The 17435-nt window shown below is 40.3% G+C and overlaps 1 protein-coding gene across 2 annotated transcripts in view; it reads right to left on the bottom strand.

The window, feature by feature from the left end:
- TMEFF1 (transmembrane protein with EGF like and two follistatin like domains 1) overlaps positions 1–17435 on the bottom strand; it is a 115136-nt gene that overhangs the window by 7479 nt on the left and 90222 nt on the right. For both annotated transcript variants that reach the window (XR_009275295.1, XM_058813441.1), the window contains exons 6-8: positions 6579–6727; positions 5582–5647; positions 153–276 (exon numbers count right to left, since the gene is read on the bottom strand). Coding sequence is in view for 1 of the 2 variants with exons in the window: in XM_058813441.1 (XP_058669424.1) it covers positions 153–276; positions 5582–5647; positions 6579–6727 (339 nt within the window). In the remaining variant the exon portion in view is untranslated. The remainder of the gene's footprint in view (positions 1–152; positions 277–5581; positions 5648–6578; positions 6728–17435) is intronic.

Raw genomic sequence — 17435 nt, 5'->3', positions numbered from 1 at the left:
GAGCAGCTGGTGCTGCCCACAGCACAGGGATGCTCCTCCTGTGCCACTGCTTAGATATCACAAAGTGACACATGCTGTCATTATGCCTAGAGAGCATTTTGATTAAGCTTTACAGTGATTTCAATCAGATTTTGGAGACATGAAGGACTTACCGGCAGGAAGCCTTCTGAGTGGAATAAATGAACTCACATTTCCCATGTATACAGTAACCATTGAAGCTTTCTGAACAAGGTATGTGGTTTCCAATGTAAATGTCTTCTCTTTGATCACTGGCATCTTGAAAAGAAATATACATAAACAATTATACATGGGTCTATAATGTTAATTTAAAACTCTCAACCAGGAATAACATATCCTTAAAAACTTGCAGTGAATAAAGGAATAGAGAATAATAAAGCAGAGGCTTAAGGAGGAAGTTTCAGAGGCACCTACAGGGATTTGCTAGAAGGTACTGCACTGGAAAATGATCCTCAGACACCTCTAAACATGCTTTCTATATAGTGTTTCTCAAAAAGGAGAAAAGTGTTTGTGACAGAAACAATCCAAAGCAGGAAGATCAGCAGAAGGTTTGTCAGTGGCACTGGGGCAAAGCGCTAATACATAGATACAGAGAGCTGTCTCCCAGGTGTAAACAGATGAGAAAGAACCCTCTAAAAAGGATTAGAAAGATGTTGAACCACATTTTATGATTACTGGGTAGAAAAGCACTTGATACAGCCCAGATCTGATTGGTACCACTGGTGGTTAAAGTTGAAATCAAACACACTTCAATAGCAATCTTCCTCAGAGAAACATTTTTATAAAGGAGAGAGAACTTAAAAATATTGAAATGTGTTTAGAACACCCATTCCTTTGGGAGGTGTGCTGGTTTTGGCTGGGATAGAGTTAACCTCCTTCACAGCAGCTGATGGAGTGCTGTGGTTTTGATTTCTGGCTGAAATAATAGTGGTAACACAACACTGTTTTGGCTGATGCTGAATGGAGCTCACACAGCATCAAGGCTTCCTCTGCCTCTCACTCTGCTTCTCCCCTCAGCAGGAAGACTGGGAGTGGGCAAGCCTGGGAGGGGACACAGCCAGGACAGCTGACCCAAAGTGGCCAGAGGAATGTCCCACACCACATGACATCATGCTCAGCAATAAAAACTATAGTTTTGGTATTTCCAAGGTAGCAGTTGCTCAGAGGTTGGCTGGCCATCAGTCTGCTGATGGGATATTGTGAGTGGCAGCTTTTGCATCTCTTGCTTATTTTTCCTCTTTTTCTTCACCCCTTTGATTCTTAAACTGCCTTTAACTTCACTGATGAGTTTTTCTCATGTGTGCTTTCCTGATTCTTTCTTCTATCATCCCGAGGGAGGCTGGGATAGAGACAGCAGCTGGTGGGCACGTAGTTGGTGTCCAGCTCAGCCCAGCACAGGAAAGCAATCCCTTCTGCCCAAACATCTTTCATGCCTCTGTTGTGTTACCAAAACTATACAAAGCTGTGTTCATTTTCAACCATTTTCCCCACAAAATTTTTGGTAAAGAAGTCCTAAACACTTCTATCAGAAGCTGATATTCAAGCTGATATAAGAAGCTTAGTTAAAGAAGCTGGTATTTCATAATGAAGAGCTGGTATTTCATAATTATGTTCACATCTTAAGATCGTGAGCATAATTATAGAATTGTGTTCATTTCCATGGCAATAGACTATAGCTTCACAAACAAAAGACTATTAAGTAAAAGGGTGTGAAGAAGAAATTTCTTATACACTTGCAGATATTTGAAATTTAACCAGCAAGAAAGAGAATGTATTTTTACAAGACAAAAAGAGAGATATGCTGATCTTTTAGGTTTTATCTGAAATGTCTGGAATGTATTTTAATTTGGTTCTGGAGAAAAAAAAACTGCAACCCTGTATTAAAGGTTTTAAATATAAGGAAGCCTGTTAATTCAGGGTGTTTTGAGGATACAGAGGGCTTGACACAAAGGAAGAGCATTGGCTAGTACTGACAGTGTGTCTACCACTGCACTGGTGGAATAGACTATTTGGTGACATGTCTAAGAGGAGAAAAGTGGGGATGTCTCATCCCAAAATGATAATCTCTCTTCTTTTCCAAGAATTTAATTACTGTCATATCTGGTCCCAATCAAACCTTGTAATGAGCTACAGATAATTATATGAGTATGTTCAGAGAGCTGCACCTATCTGGTTTAAATACATGTACTGATACACAGTGTGAGGCCCAGTGGAAAACTGGAAGGTGCATCCCCTGCAAAGAGGCCAGACAGCCACACACAGGTCAGAGGGAAAAGTTACATTAAGCAAGAAGGTGTTAAATGCAGGAGGGGATTCCTAGTGTGAAATAGACATTTACCTCCCTTTTGACAGGTATCCATTTTTAATCAGAGACACCGGCTAGACTGCTTCAGAGCTTCCAAGTGAAAGAGGTAACTGGTGCAGGAGCCTTGAAAGAATGACTGGATATAGGAGTTCAAAATTTCACCAGAAGGAAGAGTCATGCATAAAAACTGAAACCCTGGTGCTCATCTTGGTGCAACAAAACCACCAAGCCAGCTGAATCTGGGAAGAGAGACCTGTCTGATGGAACTTTAGGTAGCCATTTGCACTGCAGGAGAAGACTGTCACAATTCTAGAGACTAAAACATATTATCCATTCAGAGAACAGGATTTCACAAGATTAACTCACAGGAACTGAAAGCAAAAGCAAACAGGCAGGAGTGTGGACTGTTCTCTTATCCTGGATGAAAAACAACAATTCAAAGAAGTTCAATTCAGGCTCTCACTATCTAAAGAGACATGAGCATTGTATTAAAAAATTTCAAAACAACCTTTTTCTTATTAAGCATGCTCTCTCCATCCACATAATTTGCTGAATGTGAGACTGCACAAGCCATACACATTAATAATAATAATTATATACAATGTTTTTTCCACTAACTAGATTTCAAGGGCAATTTACATGCAATGAATAAAAGGCTGTTACCTCTTTGGAATAGGAACTGAAAGTGGTGTTTCATTACATAACATAATAAGATGTATATTGCATTTGGTGCCTTTTATACCTTCATAATGTAAGTGAAAATTGACATTAAGTCACTCCAACTGGTACATCATATGCAGTGAAAATAAGAGAATTTATGAAAAGAGAAAAATATATGAAGCTTTTTGGCACTGAATGACTTTTTAAGAAGAACACAAGGGATGTTGAAAGCTGTGTTTGGATGACTTTACTCAGGGAAGCCATGGGAGTGCAAAACATGTATGATGACAAAAAACCCCTGAAGACCAGAGCTAACAGAGAAGGCAGCAACCCCATGGAGCAAAATCTGGATTAAGACCAGAACTGAGGAGAAATAAGAGTGAGTTATGTTCATTTGTGATTCTTTCCTGTGCAAAATATAAGCACCCATTTGCAGACTGGATTCTCTTTTCAGGGAAGTTCTCTTCCTCCCAGGGAGGAATTAGAGATGCCACCACAAGACTGAAGAGGTTATTGCAACCTTCAGACTACTACTCACTCCTGCTCTTTCATGTAGCTACTAATTATGATGTAGCCACAAAAAGCCTGAGTTCAATTAAATGAGGTTTCAGAAGCCCTGGGGCAATGCTAAAAAAATTTGGGAACAGACAGTGTTTCCCTTCAACCCTCCCAATAATGAGGGAGAACTTGAAACAAACAGGTGAGCCCAGGATGTCAATACCTTGCTCTGGGACTGGTGTTTCCACTAAAACTTTGGGGTTTTAAATGATGGGAAAGCAAGGTATGCTGGGGCCTGATGGAACCAACCTGTCCTGAAGGGTAAAATGACTTTTGGAGTGTAAGCTGGGAGCATGGAGAGGGGTTTAAACTAGAATTGATGGGGAAAGGAGATTCCAACATCATTACAGAAGGTAAGTCACATGGCATCACCTGAGGGTAGCAAGTGCTGGTGGGAACACTTCCACTGCTCCTGGGAGCATGGAGAGCTCAGGAACACATTTGAAAGGCTTGAACACCAGCACACACAGTATGAGAAACAAACAAGATGAACTAGAAGCACTGGTCAGCTCCCAGAGCTACAATATCATTGGTATTTGCATGAATTGGTAAAATGAGTCCCACAAGTGGAATGTTGAGATTGAGGGCTCCAGGATGTTCAGGAGGGACAGGCAGGGAGACAAGTTGGAGATATCATGTTGTATGTAAGGGACAGGTGATTGTACAGCACTCTGAGTTGGTGCTGATGTAGTTGGGAGCCTCTAAGTGAAGGTTAGAGGGATGGGAAACAAGGAAATGTAGTAGTGGATGTCTACTACTGATTGCCTAGCCAGAATGTGAGCACTGATGACTTATTCTATAAGCAATTATGAGAAATCTCTGGATTGCTAGCCCTTGTCATTATGGGAGGTTTTTAACTTCCCACACATCACCTGGGAATATAATATTGCTGTGATGAGCAGGACTTTCTTGACATTTTCAGGAGACAATAATTTCTTGTCAGAGGTACTCAGTGAGCCAAGCCCTCCTATGCTTGCTATTCGTGAATAGAGGGCTCATGGGGGGTGTAATTTTAGGTGTCTGTCTGGTGAAATGAAATGAAATGGTTGAGTTTAATGGTTGAGCTCTCAGTGCAATGAGAATAAAGGACACCAGCATTGCTACCCTGGATTTCAGCAGAAAAACTCTTTAAGTTATTCATGGAGCTCTTTAGCAGACTACCCTGGCAATCTGCTTTGGAGGGGTCCATGAGTGCTGGTCAAGGTGTCGGAAGTGCCTTTAGAAGCACAGAAGCAGAAATTCTGCTGCACTGTAAGTCAAGCAAGTGAGGTAGAAGATCAGCTTGAGTGAACAGGGAACTCTTTGTGGAGCTCAAGAGGAAAGATAATTTGTATGGCCACTGGAAGTGAGATCAGGCTTCACAGGAAGAGTACAGAGCTGTGGTTTGTAGACACAAAAGGCCAAAGCTCATTCTGAACTGAATCTAGCCAGTGTTGTGTAAGATAACAAGAACAGCTTTTTCAAGTGTGTTACCAGCAACAGGAGGTCTAAAGAAAGCATTGGAGTGATACTTGATGTGTATGATCATCTGACTAGCAGGGATGAAGGAAAAGTTGAGGCATTAAAGGTTATTAAAAGGTAAGGAAGAGTTCATGTAGGTGAAACATTTTCAACCAATGTGATTCAGCATATTAGTTTACTGAAAATATTTTAAAACAACCTAACAAATACAGAATCATCCATTTTCCCCAGAAGTTAACAGAGAAGATGGGATCATGGCAGGAAGGCTTGTGCAGTGTTATTTCATCAGGAATGTCACAGCTTGTTGTCTTCTAGTAAAGTCATTTTCCCAGCACTTGGAGGGAGTCCAATCCTGTGGCCACCGCACAGGGTACTGAGCAGCTGGGCATCTTAGAGGGATACAGCAGGCAAAACTCACAAATCATGCACGTCTTCCTGCTTGCCTTGCAACATGCTGCAAGAGAGAAACTGCTCACAGGCCTGTCTCAGTTACAGAAATCAGACCTGTGAGGCAGACTAGAAGGGACTTGCATGCTCTATTTTGTCATCTTGTGAAGCTGTAAGCAAGAAGCACCGTACCTTTCACTTCTGGCCGATACTGCATGCCATCATCTTTCTTTCCAACTGCATTTGTGTCATCTGTTTCTAGGCGATAAACACATGCATAGCTACTCATTAGGAAAGGATATTCTCCAGACCACTATGTGTGCATCACTGATAAGCCAGAATAATATTCAAAGAACTATTTTAAGTTGCAGTAAAGCTGTACACACTCCCACATTGTTCCTCTCACACAACCAGGCTGGTATCACACCTAGTTGGTAGCCCTGGTGTTCAGACCAACATGGCACACCACAAGCTTTAAGTCTTGAACTAAAAACTTTTCTGTGGTATGGACCTAGGTGATTTCGGTGACAGTCTGTTTTGGTGTTGGAACTGCCCAAGTTATAGATCTAGATGTAACTGGCAAAGAGTTGGTAGAAATCTGTTATTCCCATGAGAAAGTCCTAAATGCACGCCCCCAAAACTGAAAGATTCTGGGCAGGGTTAGCTACAAGGCAGTAGGCAGAGAGCTTCAGTGGACCATTTCAACACTGGAAAAGGAAATTATATAATCACTCACTTTGGTTGGAAATAAGCATATATCAAATGCTTATTTCCAAATAAGCATTTGAAAATGCAAATAAGGGAAAAACCCCTTAAGAATAAAGGATCAATGTCTGTGAAATCAGGGCCCAATCTGACTCACACTGGAAGCACATTTTACAGCCCACAGCAATAAGAGGGAAGATTTCCCACACACTCGTATTCTTTCTGTTCTCCTACCACCCCCTCATGTAAGAACTGTTGGATTATTGCTTAGATATCCCCAAGAGATTTTCCAGTCTTTCCAGGTAACAGCAGCCAAAGAAAGGCAGTGTAAACAGCACTACGTGTTTAGTGTGGGAAACTCAAAATTGCAGGTGATGAGTTCACTGATAACTGCATCAGTGACTTCTGACCAAAAATATAAAAGGGAAAGTCTACCAAGCCATGTCAGGATTTAACTTTTCCAGAAAGCCAAAATTAATCCTACCTGAGCAGTGGCCAAGGTGCCTGATGTCAATCTGCTCTTGCCTCAGACATGATGCCTCTCTGACAAAGCACGGATTGTTATAGGAACTTCCATCAGAAGCACATACAGGATTAAAACTGTATCCACTGCAGTCTATGTTACATACACACCTGTTAATTGAAGCACACAGCAAAACAAAATTGACATCCAGCAAACAAAAAATAAGTCATGTTAAGTCCTAAGTAAACACCAGCTTGGGCACCAATGCCAGGAGGGGAGAGCATGCTGCTTGAGGATGCTGAAGAAATCATTGGCATCTCAGGCTTCCAAGCAGAATGTACAAAATTGTGAATACATGCTTCAGTGTGCTTTTCTATAATGTATTAATGTTTCTTGTAGTTTTACTCTGGTATCAATCTCATAGAATACACCTGAAAAGTGATAACACACTAGTAGGAAGATTTACTACATTAATACAGCAGTTTGTAGTGTTTATTCTCTAGTGTGAAGAAAATCAGAAGAATATTCTAACTTTTTCAGCATCAGGGTCCTTGAGAGGGAAAACAAAAAGGACTCCCTTTTCTGTTAGGCAATAGAAAGAGTTGTATTTCAATATCTCTACAGACTTAATATGCTTGGTTAATATTGGTTAATATCTTGCTGTGTCATTTCAGAAAGACTTTCATTCATACCTTTGAAAGTTAACAATAGGTCTATTATGTTGCATTTAAAACAGGATTATGCAATCTGAATTAATTCATATTGCATCCCATTAACATTTTGGTTGTTAAGGATGAATGATTTTCTACACAATTTGCAATTAGGGATTGTAAAATGAAAATGGGAAAAATTAAGACCTTGCATGTAGCTGTTTCCTAACCACACAAGGTAGGACAGCCAAAGGCTCAGACAGGACTATGACTTGTTCATGTTTAGATACTTCTGTAGCCCCAGTAAGAAGTCTAGAAATTTTACATATGCGAATGGCACAGGGAAACTTTGCAACTTTGCATGCCTCACACCCCCTGATTATTTTAATCAATATTCTGCTTTTTAACTGAACTTCTATTTTTGAATTAAAGTTTCTGTGTATGTTCCACATTGCTCTGCAAGTTCATCTCCACCTTTGGGATGGGGAAAGTAAGGAGGATGGTTGCAGAATAAGGGGGAGAACAAGATGGGCACCATGTCCAGCTCTCAGTCAAGCTCCTGATGTCATTAGTGTGAGAAAGCCACTTTGCATCTTCTGAGGAGGTGGCAGTGGGCACAAGACCCTCTCCTGGGCAGAAAGCTCTGCAGTGGGCACATGGTCTGACTGCTAGGATTAACTAGAAGTAATTAGCTTCATCTTGATGTGACTTGCTCTTGTAAGTCACAGGAGGGAGGGAAACGTCCAAGCAACCAACTTACCAGGTTTTTTATGTTCTTTCCCTCTGTTGCAGATAAAATTAAACTATTAAACAGACGAATATTTGCTGCAAGCTGGTAACAAATCTGCAGCAGAATCAAGTTCCGTGCTGCAGTAACACTGAAGGTGGCCAGCATACTTTTCTCTTCTTCTTCTCCCATGAGAACTTTTTGTTCCTTAATTTAAATATTCTAATTTTGCAGGTAATTTTCCATGCCTGTGAACTTCAGATTGTTGCTAGTCAGAACATCTCTAGTGCAAACAGGGTTTTAAGTGAACCTACTGACAGTGAAACACTCTCCCAGTAATGAGTCTCTACACATCTTAGGGACTTACTTCCAAGTATTAATGAAGCCTCTAAATATCAATATGATGAGCATATGAAAATCTTTCTTACTGGAAATGGTAATGGTTGTAAACCTCAGAACCAGGATGGAAATACTATTTTGTTTACCTACTCCCACATGATGTAAAGACTAATCAGGCGTTTATTAGGGTTTACTACACACAAATAAAAGGCTCATGGCTCAGCAGTCATGCATATTTATTGACACAAAGTAGCAGAGAGCCAGTCCTCATTTGTATGACATTGGCTGTGTGCAGACAGATACCTTTGCTCTCCCTTAAATTTGCCTGTAGCCGCCATCTGATGTCTGTGGCATCATGATTATGGCTGGGTTTTGTCATTCCTGGTGATAAATAAAGTGAGTTTTGAAAATACCTTTTTTTCTCTCCATGGTGACATTACAGACTAGAGTTAAAACTGCTTGAAAACTGCTTATGCTTCCATGCTTTGCTGTGTTTAGGTTTAACATAGAATATTAAATGCTTCCTTTTTCAGAATTCTCAGATGCTTGCTTTAGGGGTGCTTATGAATTCCTGACCCTGGTATTCTGATCAACAGCCTCAGTCTTATCTCCAACCATCTCATCAATGTACAGGAATTTCACATGTTGATCCCCTTCACATGTATCTGATTATCTGCCTGCTGCCATTAGCTACTTCTTTGCCCACAGCCATGATGCCAAGGGGTACTTCCAGCCTTCCCCTGGCCAGGTGGTCACTGGTCACTTGGCAGAGCTCTCTGACATGTAAAACAGGTGGTTTAAGTACCCTGTGGCATAATGAACAGTTGAATGGGACTGATGCACTTTACAAAAAATTGAAACTCTTATTCCATCATAAACCTCTAAAGCCTTTCAGAGGGCTGAAAGAGAACAAGTTGAGGAGAGGACATGGCTTGACTGCAATGGTCTGAAGGGAAAAGGGCTTCCACAGATGCAGTAGGGTGGCAGAGAGGGAGCCAGGAGCACATGTTAGAAACCTGGACTTGTCAGAGACTCTGCATAGGGTGCAGTGAGTTTGCTATATGAGTCCTTGCTCATAGACAGTTTCCACTAGACCAAAATATACAGACAGGACTGCAGGAAGTGCCAAATCGTGAGATGAGAGCAGTGACATATGGGGAGTGCTGCTCTTGACAGAAAACATGAAAAGAATGTTGTTTTTAACTCCTTGGTGTTTGTGAAGGAAGGTAAAACCATGGGAGAGCAAGTTGCTGCTCTGATGTTTCACATCAAACACTTTGAAACTGGAGCCTGAGTCCCTGTGAGGGGATGGGACCACCACAGACTGAAACAGATAAGCAGCTCAGGAAAGTATTGGAAGACCTGCCAACAAACCCACTATGAAATAGTGAAAATATGTTATATCCTGAAGTCAGAGAGCTACAGAGGGCAGATCATAGCTTGGTACTGAGATGACAGGAAATCCAACTGCTTGGTGGAAGCCAGCTTCCCCCCCACCAGTCAGTCTGGGAGCCAAAGCCAAGAAGAAGTCAAAGCTCAAGGCTAGCAAGCAGAGCCCACGAGTCTGAACCATATCACAGACCACACAAGAAGCACACAAAATATGCAAGAAGACGCAGCAGACAGTGAGAATGAGCTAAAAGTGGTATCTTACAGGGCAAAAGTCTTATCAGAAGCCTTTGCAAGCAGGAGAACCTGTAAGAGGCACCAAGGACTGTTTCCTTCACAGCTAAGACTGCAAATGAACACAAAATTGCAGTCTCATATTGCAATCTGTTTCCTGAAGTCTCTCTCCTGCTGGGGACAGAGCACAGAGAGAGCATAAGGACAGTGCAGAGCTGCTTACAAAGGCAGGGCAGGAAAAGCTTGAGATCATGAAGGGGGGGCAGAGCACATGGGAGAAACACAAGAGGGGCTTCCCCCAGGAAGAGAATGAACCTTAAATGCAAAATTCAGAAGAAAAGAGTTAGTCACTTAAGGTAAAGTCACTTGACAGAATTGTGTATTAAGGACATCTTGAATGTGCTTTGTGCTTCATACAAGAAAGAAGTGAATGAGTGCTTCAAATTTTTGCTGAAAAAGCTTGTTGCAAAAGACACACTGGAGTAAAAGGAGTGAGAGCCTTACAAACATTTTCTTCACTAAATCCTTCCGACTGGTTTTAACCAAAAGGATTTAAACAGGTAATGCTCCAAATTGATGTCTTGCTGGAGGAGGTTCCTACTTAAGGTCCTCAACAGATCATTTCTCTCACTTAACCCAGGGAAGTCAACAGGATATATTCAGATATTTTCCTGATGTACTAGGGTACACAGAAAAAGTACCTGAATTTTGTCACCTGTCATCAGAGAGCTGATGCATTATCATCCATTAACACCATTAGTTAAACAGAAAAGCATTTGAATTTCAAGAAAGTACAAAGTGATATAATTAAACCAAGCAGATTTTTTTTGGCTGGTTTTAATAAGCAAGAAATGAGGATGTACAGCTCATTTTTTAGGGGCTACTAGGTGTAACAAAGTAAACGTGCTTAGTAAAATGAAGTGACAAGCTCAGGCTGTAAGAGCACTTGCTGCTATTAGCAAATTAATTAGATCCCCAGAGATCAGAACACATTTCAAGGCTGCCTTTTGTTTTCAGGCTTCAAGGTGTACGTGGTCTGTTGGAAGTTCTGTGTGCTTAAAAACCCTGGTAGGTTCAAAGGAAAGAGAGGGGAAAAAAGGAAAAGAAAAGCATGACTGACTTGTGGAGCAGGCTTGGCTGCTGGGAGAGACTGGCATTCCCAACCAACAGATCAGGCTGCTGCATTTCTGCCCACCTGGGTCTTGCTCACAAATGTATTTTTCTGGCCTGGCCTTACAGGGAGTGCTGCTTGCTATCCCTTCCCAGTAGCTGACAAGAGTGAGCACTCTCAGGTACTCACCAATTCATTGGCACATCTGCTTACAAATGTAAAATGGAAACACTGGAGTAAAACAAAGTGTGTGAAATGCACACAGATGGATAAGGGTATGCTTGATGGAATAAATTTAGGTGAATTGAAATAGCAGGGGTGTTGCAATTGCAGTTAAGAATATAACCATGCCAAATGAAGGATTTGCTTTCATTTGATGCTGCTTCCCTTGTGTGCAGTTCTTCCCTAATGAAACCTGAACTAAGAAAATCTGGATTTCAAAGTGATTTTTCTACCTATTTGACTAGACTTGAATCTTCATCACGTTTTTGGTGTGTTTTTAAAAATCCTTTATAGCACAAGAGAAGCAGAATTCAATTCTACAAAGCTTCTTTGTAACTGGCTTTAGTACTCTGTCTTTACTTCTGCCCAGCAATCCAGAACACCCTTTGAATACCATAAGCTTCAGCTATTTTCCAGACATCCCTTTTCCTACATTCCCCTTTTTTATGGCATGGCTCTCTCTGACCACTGAAGAAATTCAGTCTTTACTGCAGTGAGCTTCCCACAGCATATGTGGTGAACTGATGTTTGCTCTCTCAAAAGCAGCCTAACCCTCCCTCCACCCCCAAATAATAGGAACCTTCAAAGACCTGGCACACACTGCTGCAAAGATCACTAAAAATATGCATTAAAACCCAGACATGGATTATTACCCATCTAGGATCTATTCAATTTCTTAATAGCCAGTATAGTGAACAGACCATTATGCTATTCCTATGATATCAGAATATCCTGCACCCAGATTTTCATAATTCATAATCCCACAACACAGTATTAAATCCCTTGTTTATGCTGATTTTCTCTATTGTCTGAATGGTTTGTTTTGCACACAAATACTTAGGATTTTTTTCTTCTGCTGTGAGTTATATTTACACAGGATTTAGGTAGCCTTCCTTATGAATATCCAATATCATACCCTAAAAAGTTAATTTAAAAAAAGGTTGGAAATTGAGTGAAAAAGTGGTCAAAAGAGGTAAGTATAAACTTGCATGCCAGATTTCAAACAGGCCAAATCTTTCCCTAGAGGACAATTTATATAGAAAAGGCAGAGAATAGGACTTTGAAATATCCACATTGGCATTTCTAACTGTTAATACTAATACTTCTGAAATTCTGGTTTGGCCTTTGTGAAAACAGACACTATGTAAATTATAGGCCAGTTGAATTTATATATTGCTGAGGTACCTTTACTTTCCAAAGTAAATCTCATAAAATGTTAATCTCAAAAGGTCTACTTGGGGATCAGCTGTCAATCTTTCTTGAAAATCTACATTATAAGTCAAAACATATCTTTGACAGCACAGTACACTTATTAAAAAAAAAGACTGAATGTGCTCAGAATCCCATTTCCATATTTCTTCTGTTAAAAAAAAATTATGTAAAACTGAGAACACGATAAATTTGAATTTTTACAGTGAGGCTACTTTTAAGTTAGTGATTTCCTTATCAAAGAGCAAAAAAAAAAGAAAATATAACAACTCAAGTGGGGCCTTGACAAGATGGAGGAACCTCCAGAGGTCTGAGGATGACAGGACATCTGTCACAGTGCTGCAGGACACATTGTGGGTGGACCAGCAGGGAAGCAGCTCTGCAGAAAAGGACCTGAGGGTCCAGTGGAGCAGCAGGGGGGAGTCTGCTTCACAGGAGGGTCACCAGCAGAGCAAGGGAAGGGACTCTGGTCCTGCATTCAGCACTTGTGAGGGCCCATGAGAAACACTCTGTCCTGCTTTGAGAGACCCCAGTAACAGCAAATGCTGTGAGGAACTGGAGAGGCTGCAGGGGTGAGAGGCTGTGATGGGCAGAGGGATGGAGTGTGGGCTGCAGTGAGGGTGGCTGGGGGCACTGCCCCCCTTCAGCCTGGAGAGGAGAAGGCACGGAGGTGACTGCTGTCACCAACAAGCCCAGAGGGGCTATTGAGGAGAGGCTCTTCTCAGAGATACACAAAGAGGAGTGAAAGACAACAGTTGCAAGTCACAATGAAAGAAATTGTGATTGAACATGAAGAAATTATTTCAAAGTGAGAGAAGTTCAGCCCTTGAACAGATAAGCCCAGCTGTGAAATCTCTCTTCATGGAGATGGCCAGAGCTCTCCTGGAGAAGTCCTTGATCTTACATGGATGAATTATCCCTGGTTGCAGTGCAGGACAGGAGCCCAGACCCTCTAGAGGTCCTGCCTTTTGATTGTGTACTGATAGGATGATCTGTTTATCTCATGAACAGTCAGTAGAACTGAAAAGCTCAGTGTGTGCTAAGAATAAGGTAGGAGCAAATCTTGTATGTTTGTGTTCTGACCTACAGTATTTACCCCACCAGCTCCAGATGGCCCCAAGCTTTGTGCTGCCACCTCCATGTCCATGTCTCAACATGACTGCATTTCGAATTCAAAATTCCAACAGAAAACACACAGCCATATTCATACTACCTCTGTTTGTGGGCTTCTTGACACTTTCTCACACAAGAGTATAAGTCTACCAACCTCTTGTGCACATATTTTGCTCCACTATGCATAATATGTTGACTTTTCAACAAAGAGGAGTAAGCATTTGGCCAGAGACACATTTGATGGTCAGAGGAGAAAGGCAAACACTGATAGAATGGTGCAGCAGTTTTTCCCATGATATACACAAACTGTTTCAGTTCTGGCACTCAATGGGAAGGAAGTCTCACCCAACCCATTCTATTCTTTGCATCCTGTTACTTCAGACCTACAGAAAATCACTGTTCAGGCAAATTACATGTTATGTATTTATGCAATTTCAGACTAATGCATCCACAAGTGATTGTCTATGCCCTTGAAAAGATTGACCACAAACTAGCAACTTTTAAAAATACTTACAAGTTGTATGAAAAAAGAAGAAAAATATGGAGAAATATATTTCTGTGATGCTTCCACAACCTGATTACTTTCAGAGTTTAGATAAAGAAATAATGTACTGATTTGCATATAGTTGAATACAAAAATACAAGTGTTGTTTATGACAACCCTCTCCACAAACTTTATTTCTGTGTCTCAACCACTTGACCTAGAATCAACATTGAATTTTTTCATAGAAACAGTGGAAATTATGAAGTTGTTTATACTTTTGTGTTCAGTTTACTGTACATTGTTACTGCTTTTGGTTTAGACAGATAATGTTTCTGTGAAGTCAAAAAAAATTAAGATACAAATCTAAAACCCTGTGCAAAGCCTGATTTCTTCAAACTATGTGTGATCTACTGCAATAAAAGCTATGTATCATTTGTGATCAAGAGATAGCCATAATGCTTTAACACCAAACATGAAAACTAAGAATCTGTAACTTTTTCAAAGGGGAAAATAAAATTTAAGAGCAAAAAAAAAAATTAATATCACTAATTCGTAATATGGTGCATATCACAGCTCTGTACAACTAATCTTTAAAATTGCTATTAAAATGCACCAAGATTTAGTAATTACACAGACTCGCTGATTAATTTAGGCTTGAGAGATGTGCAGAGATCATGTAGTCCCAGCCCCTGCTCAAAGTTGGTCCCAAGGCTGTGTCTGATCAAGTTCAGACCATCTCCAAGGATGGAAATGCCAGACATGGTGTTGGAGCGTCCAACCACCCTCGTGGTAGAAACAATTTCCATTATGACAACACAAAATTTACCACACTTTGACCTGTGTCTATTGCCCCTCAGGACATCACTGTACACCTCTGAGAAGAAAGGACTTGCTGAGATAACTCTAAGGACCTGCAAGTTCAACTCTAAAAATCAGGACGTGACAAAGGGTCTTGCTTCTGCTTCTCTGTTGTAAGGACCCCCCTACAGTTGTCACCAAAAGCATCAGGTGCCACCACCTTTTGCAGAGGACGCCACAGCTTTCCATACCCAAAAGACAAAACACATTCTGCAGAGAATAAAATTGTCTTTAGCAGGATTTTTCCAATAATGGGAGAAAATCTGCCTATTCTGCTCCCTAGGCTATTGAGGCTGGCCTCTTGGCAGTTCCTGGGATTTCTCATTAATTCCAGCTCATTTACCTCAAACCACTCAACATGCAGTGGCATGTGTGGCACCCTTCCCACCAATTCACTAAACATTTTACCCAAAAATTAATTTCCTTATTGATAAATGAGGAGTAGAGATATTATTTTGCTTCTCAAGCAGTTGGAGCAGAAGGAGCTGGAGTCTGTAAAGTCACAGATCGCACAGCTTGGAAAAGAGGTTAAAAAAATTCATAACCGTGCATTTACTGTTTGTATCATAAATATGTCTTGAGATGATCTACTTAACATTAGGGGACAGCTCAGCTAACCCATACAGTTACTATAATGGAGCAAAATTTTCTTTAAATGCCTTCTATTATCACCTGGATCACTCCATTAAGTGTCTTAACATCACAAGATGCAAGCAAGGGCTGTCCAGGCCTAATAAACCTACATGAATGGAACTAATTATACCTTTTCTTTGTGATTCAGTAGATATTACCACACTATCCAAAAAAGTTCCAGTGGACATTCTTATGTCTTAAAAAGGAAAACCAAACCAAAATATTTTAATGGAATTAGAGGGTTTTGTGATTTGCTAGAATTAGGGGTGATAGAGTTTGTAATCTGGCACAAATTTGAATGAAATGATAATTCTGACTAGCAGTGTTTATACATAATGAAAGATATTTGTGTTGCTAGTAACTTTGTATATCATGATATAATTTTATGATGTCAAAACCCACACTGAAACACAACAGGAAAGAGAATAAAAATTAGATATTAAATTATAAGGGGTGCTCTACTAAAGTTTCCCAAGAGCATTTCAATCCCATCTTGTTTCTGCCAGGTAAATAACTGTTTTGATTTTATGAAAATTTTTTCCGATTCCTATATTCTACTTTAGCAAGTTTTCAACTTGCTATGTGACTTGTCAAAACCAACCTTGTGTAGGCAATCTGTGTTATCAGACTCTGATTTATCTGTGGCTAAACAGTGAATATCACTGAAGCCTGTTTTAATGGTTAGAGGAACTGGGAAAACAATTAAATGATATTAAAATCCTGTACAGAATTGAAAAATATTATCCAATAAATTGCAAATAACCTACATGGGAATATTTTCTAACTTTTGTGCATTTTCTACATAAAAGGTCTTGTTTCCACTTAATTTTTTAATGAGGACTAATTAAAGAAATCTTAGAGGCAAAAGATGCTTCTTTTTCTTCTGCCTGTTGTCAAGAAGCAGGAACTGGTTTCATTTCATATGAGTAGGATGTAGATAATAAGCCTTCTGCTCCCCTCAGCTTTATCCTAATTTTCTTATAGTTACTATATAGCTGCAGGAATTCCAGCTCTACAAGTGCAGAAAGACTAGGCAAGCTTTTACTGAAGTTGAATGCTTCAGGATTTATCTTCCAAAGCCAAGATCACATCTTAGTGCATATAGCAAACATACATATATATATATATATATATATATATATATATATAAAATATATAATCTATACCATCCTTCCAGTCATAAATGAAGCAGACCAAGGCAACATTCCAAATGATTATTAGTATTACAAAAAACAGCTCTAGTTCATGTGTCTCTTTCCTGGAAAGAGCAAGCTGGCTTCAGTACTATGGCACTTCATGAATTGTGAAGTATCATGCTAGTATTCATGAGCACTATTACCACTTTGCTTTCCCTTGTATTGTACAATTTAATCTTGAATGTACATCTTGAATGTTAGTGCTAAGCTGCTTTACTGCCTGAGATGTCTTCATGCTGGTATCCTGTAATAAAACCTTGTGCAATTAAGACATGTTTCAAGATTAAATGGATTCCAGCTGGAAGACAAGAAAAGGGAGAGTGATGTTTTCTCCGATTAGTGATGTAGGCACTGTTATTCTGGGATGCTGCTCCCTCTGTGGATACAAAAATGTACCACTTGCAAGTCTCTCAAACACCTTCATGCACGGTGCCTGCAGCCACAACCCCAGCACCTGCCACCAGCCCAGATCCCAGTAAACCTTATTCCATACAGGACAAAGGCTGTTGGAAAACAAAGCCCCATCAGCAGACAGGACTTCTTTTAAAAACCTCTTAAAGCCCTATGGGGCTGTCTGAAGAAGCCCTTTCCTTCATGATATCTCTGCCCTTTCAGAGAGCCACACAGAGCCTGGGCAGCTGGGGTGTAATATACCCAAGTACCTCGAGCACGGAAATTTGGTGCATCTGCTTCTGCATTAGTTTCCTGACAAT

Source organism: Ammospiza caudacuta, chromosome 1, assembly GCF_027887145.1.
Source record: "Ammospiza caudacuta isolate bAmmCau1 chromosome 1, bAmmCau1.pri, whole genome shotgun sequence".
Taxonomy (NCBI): domain Eukaryota; kingdom Metazoa; phylum Chordata; class Aves; order Passeriformes; family Passerellidae; genus Ammospiza; species Ammospiza caudacuta.
This window is presented reverse-complemented; position numbering and strand designations above follow the sequence as displayed.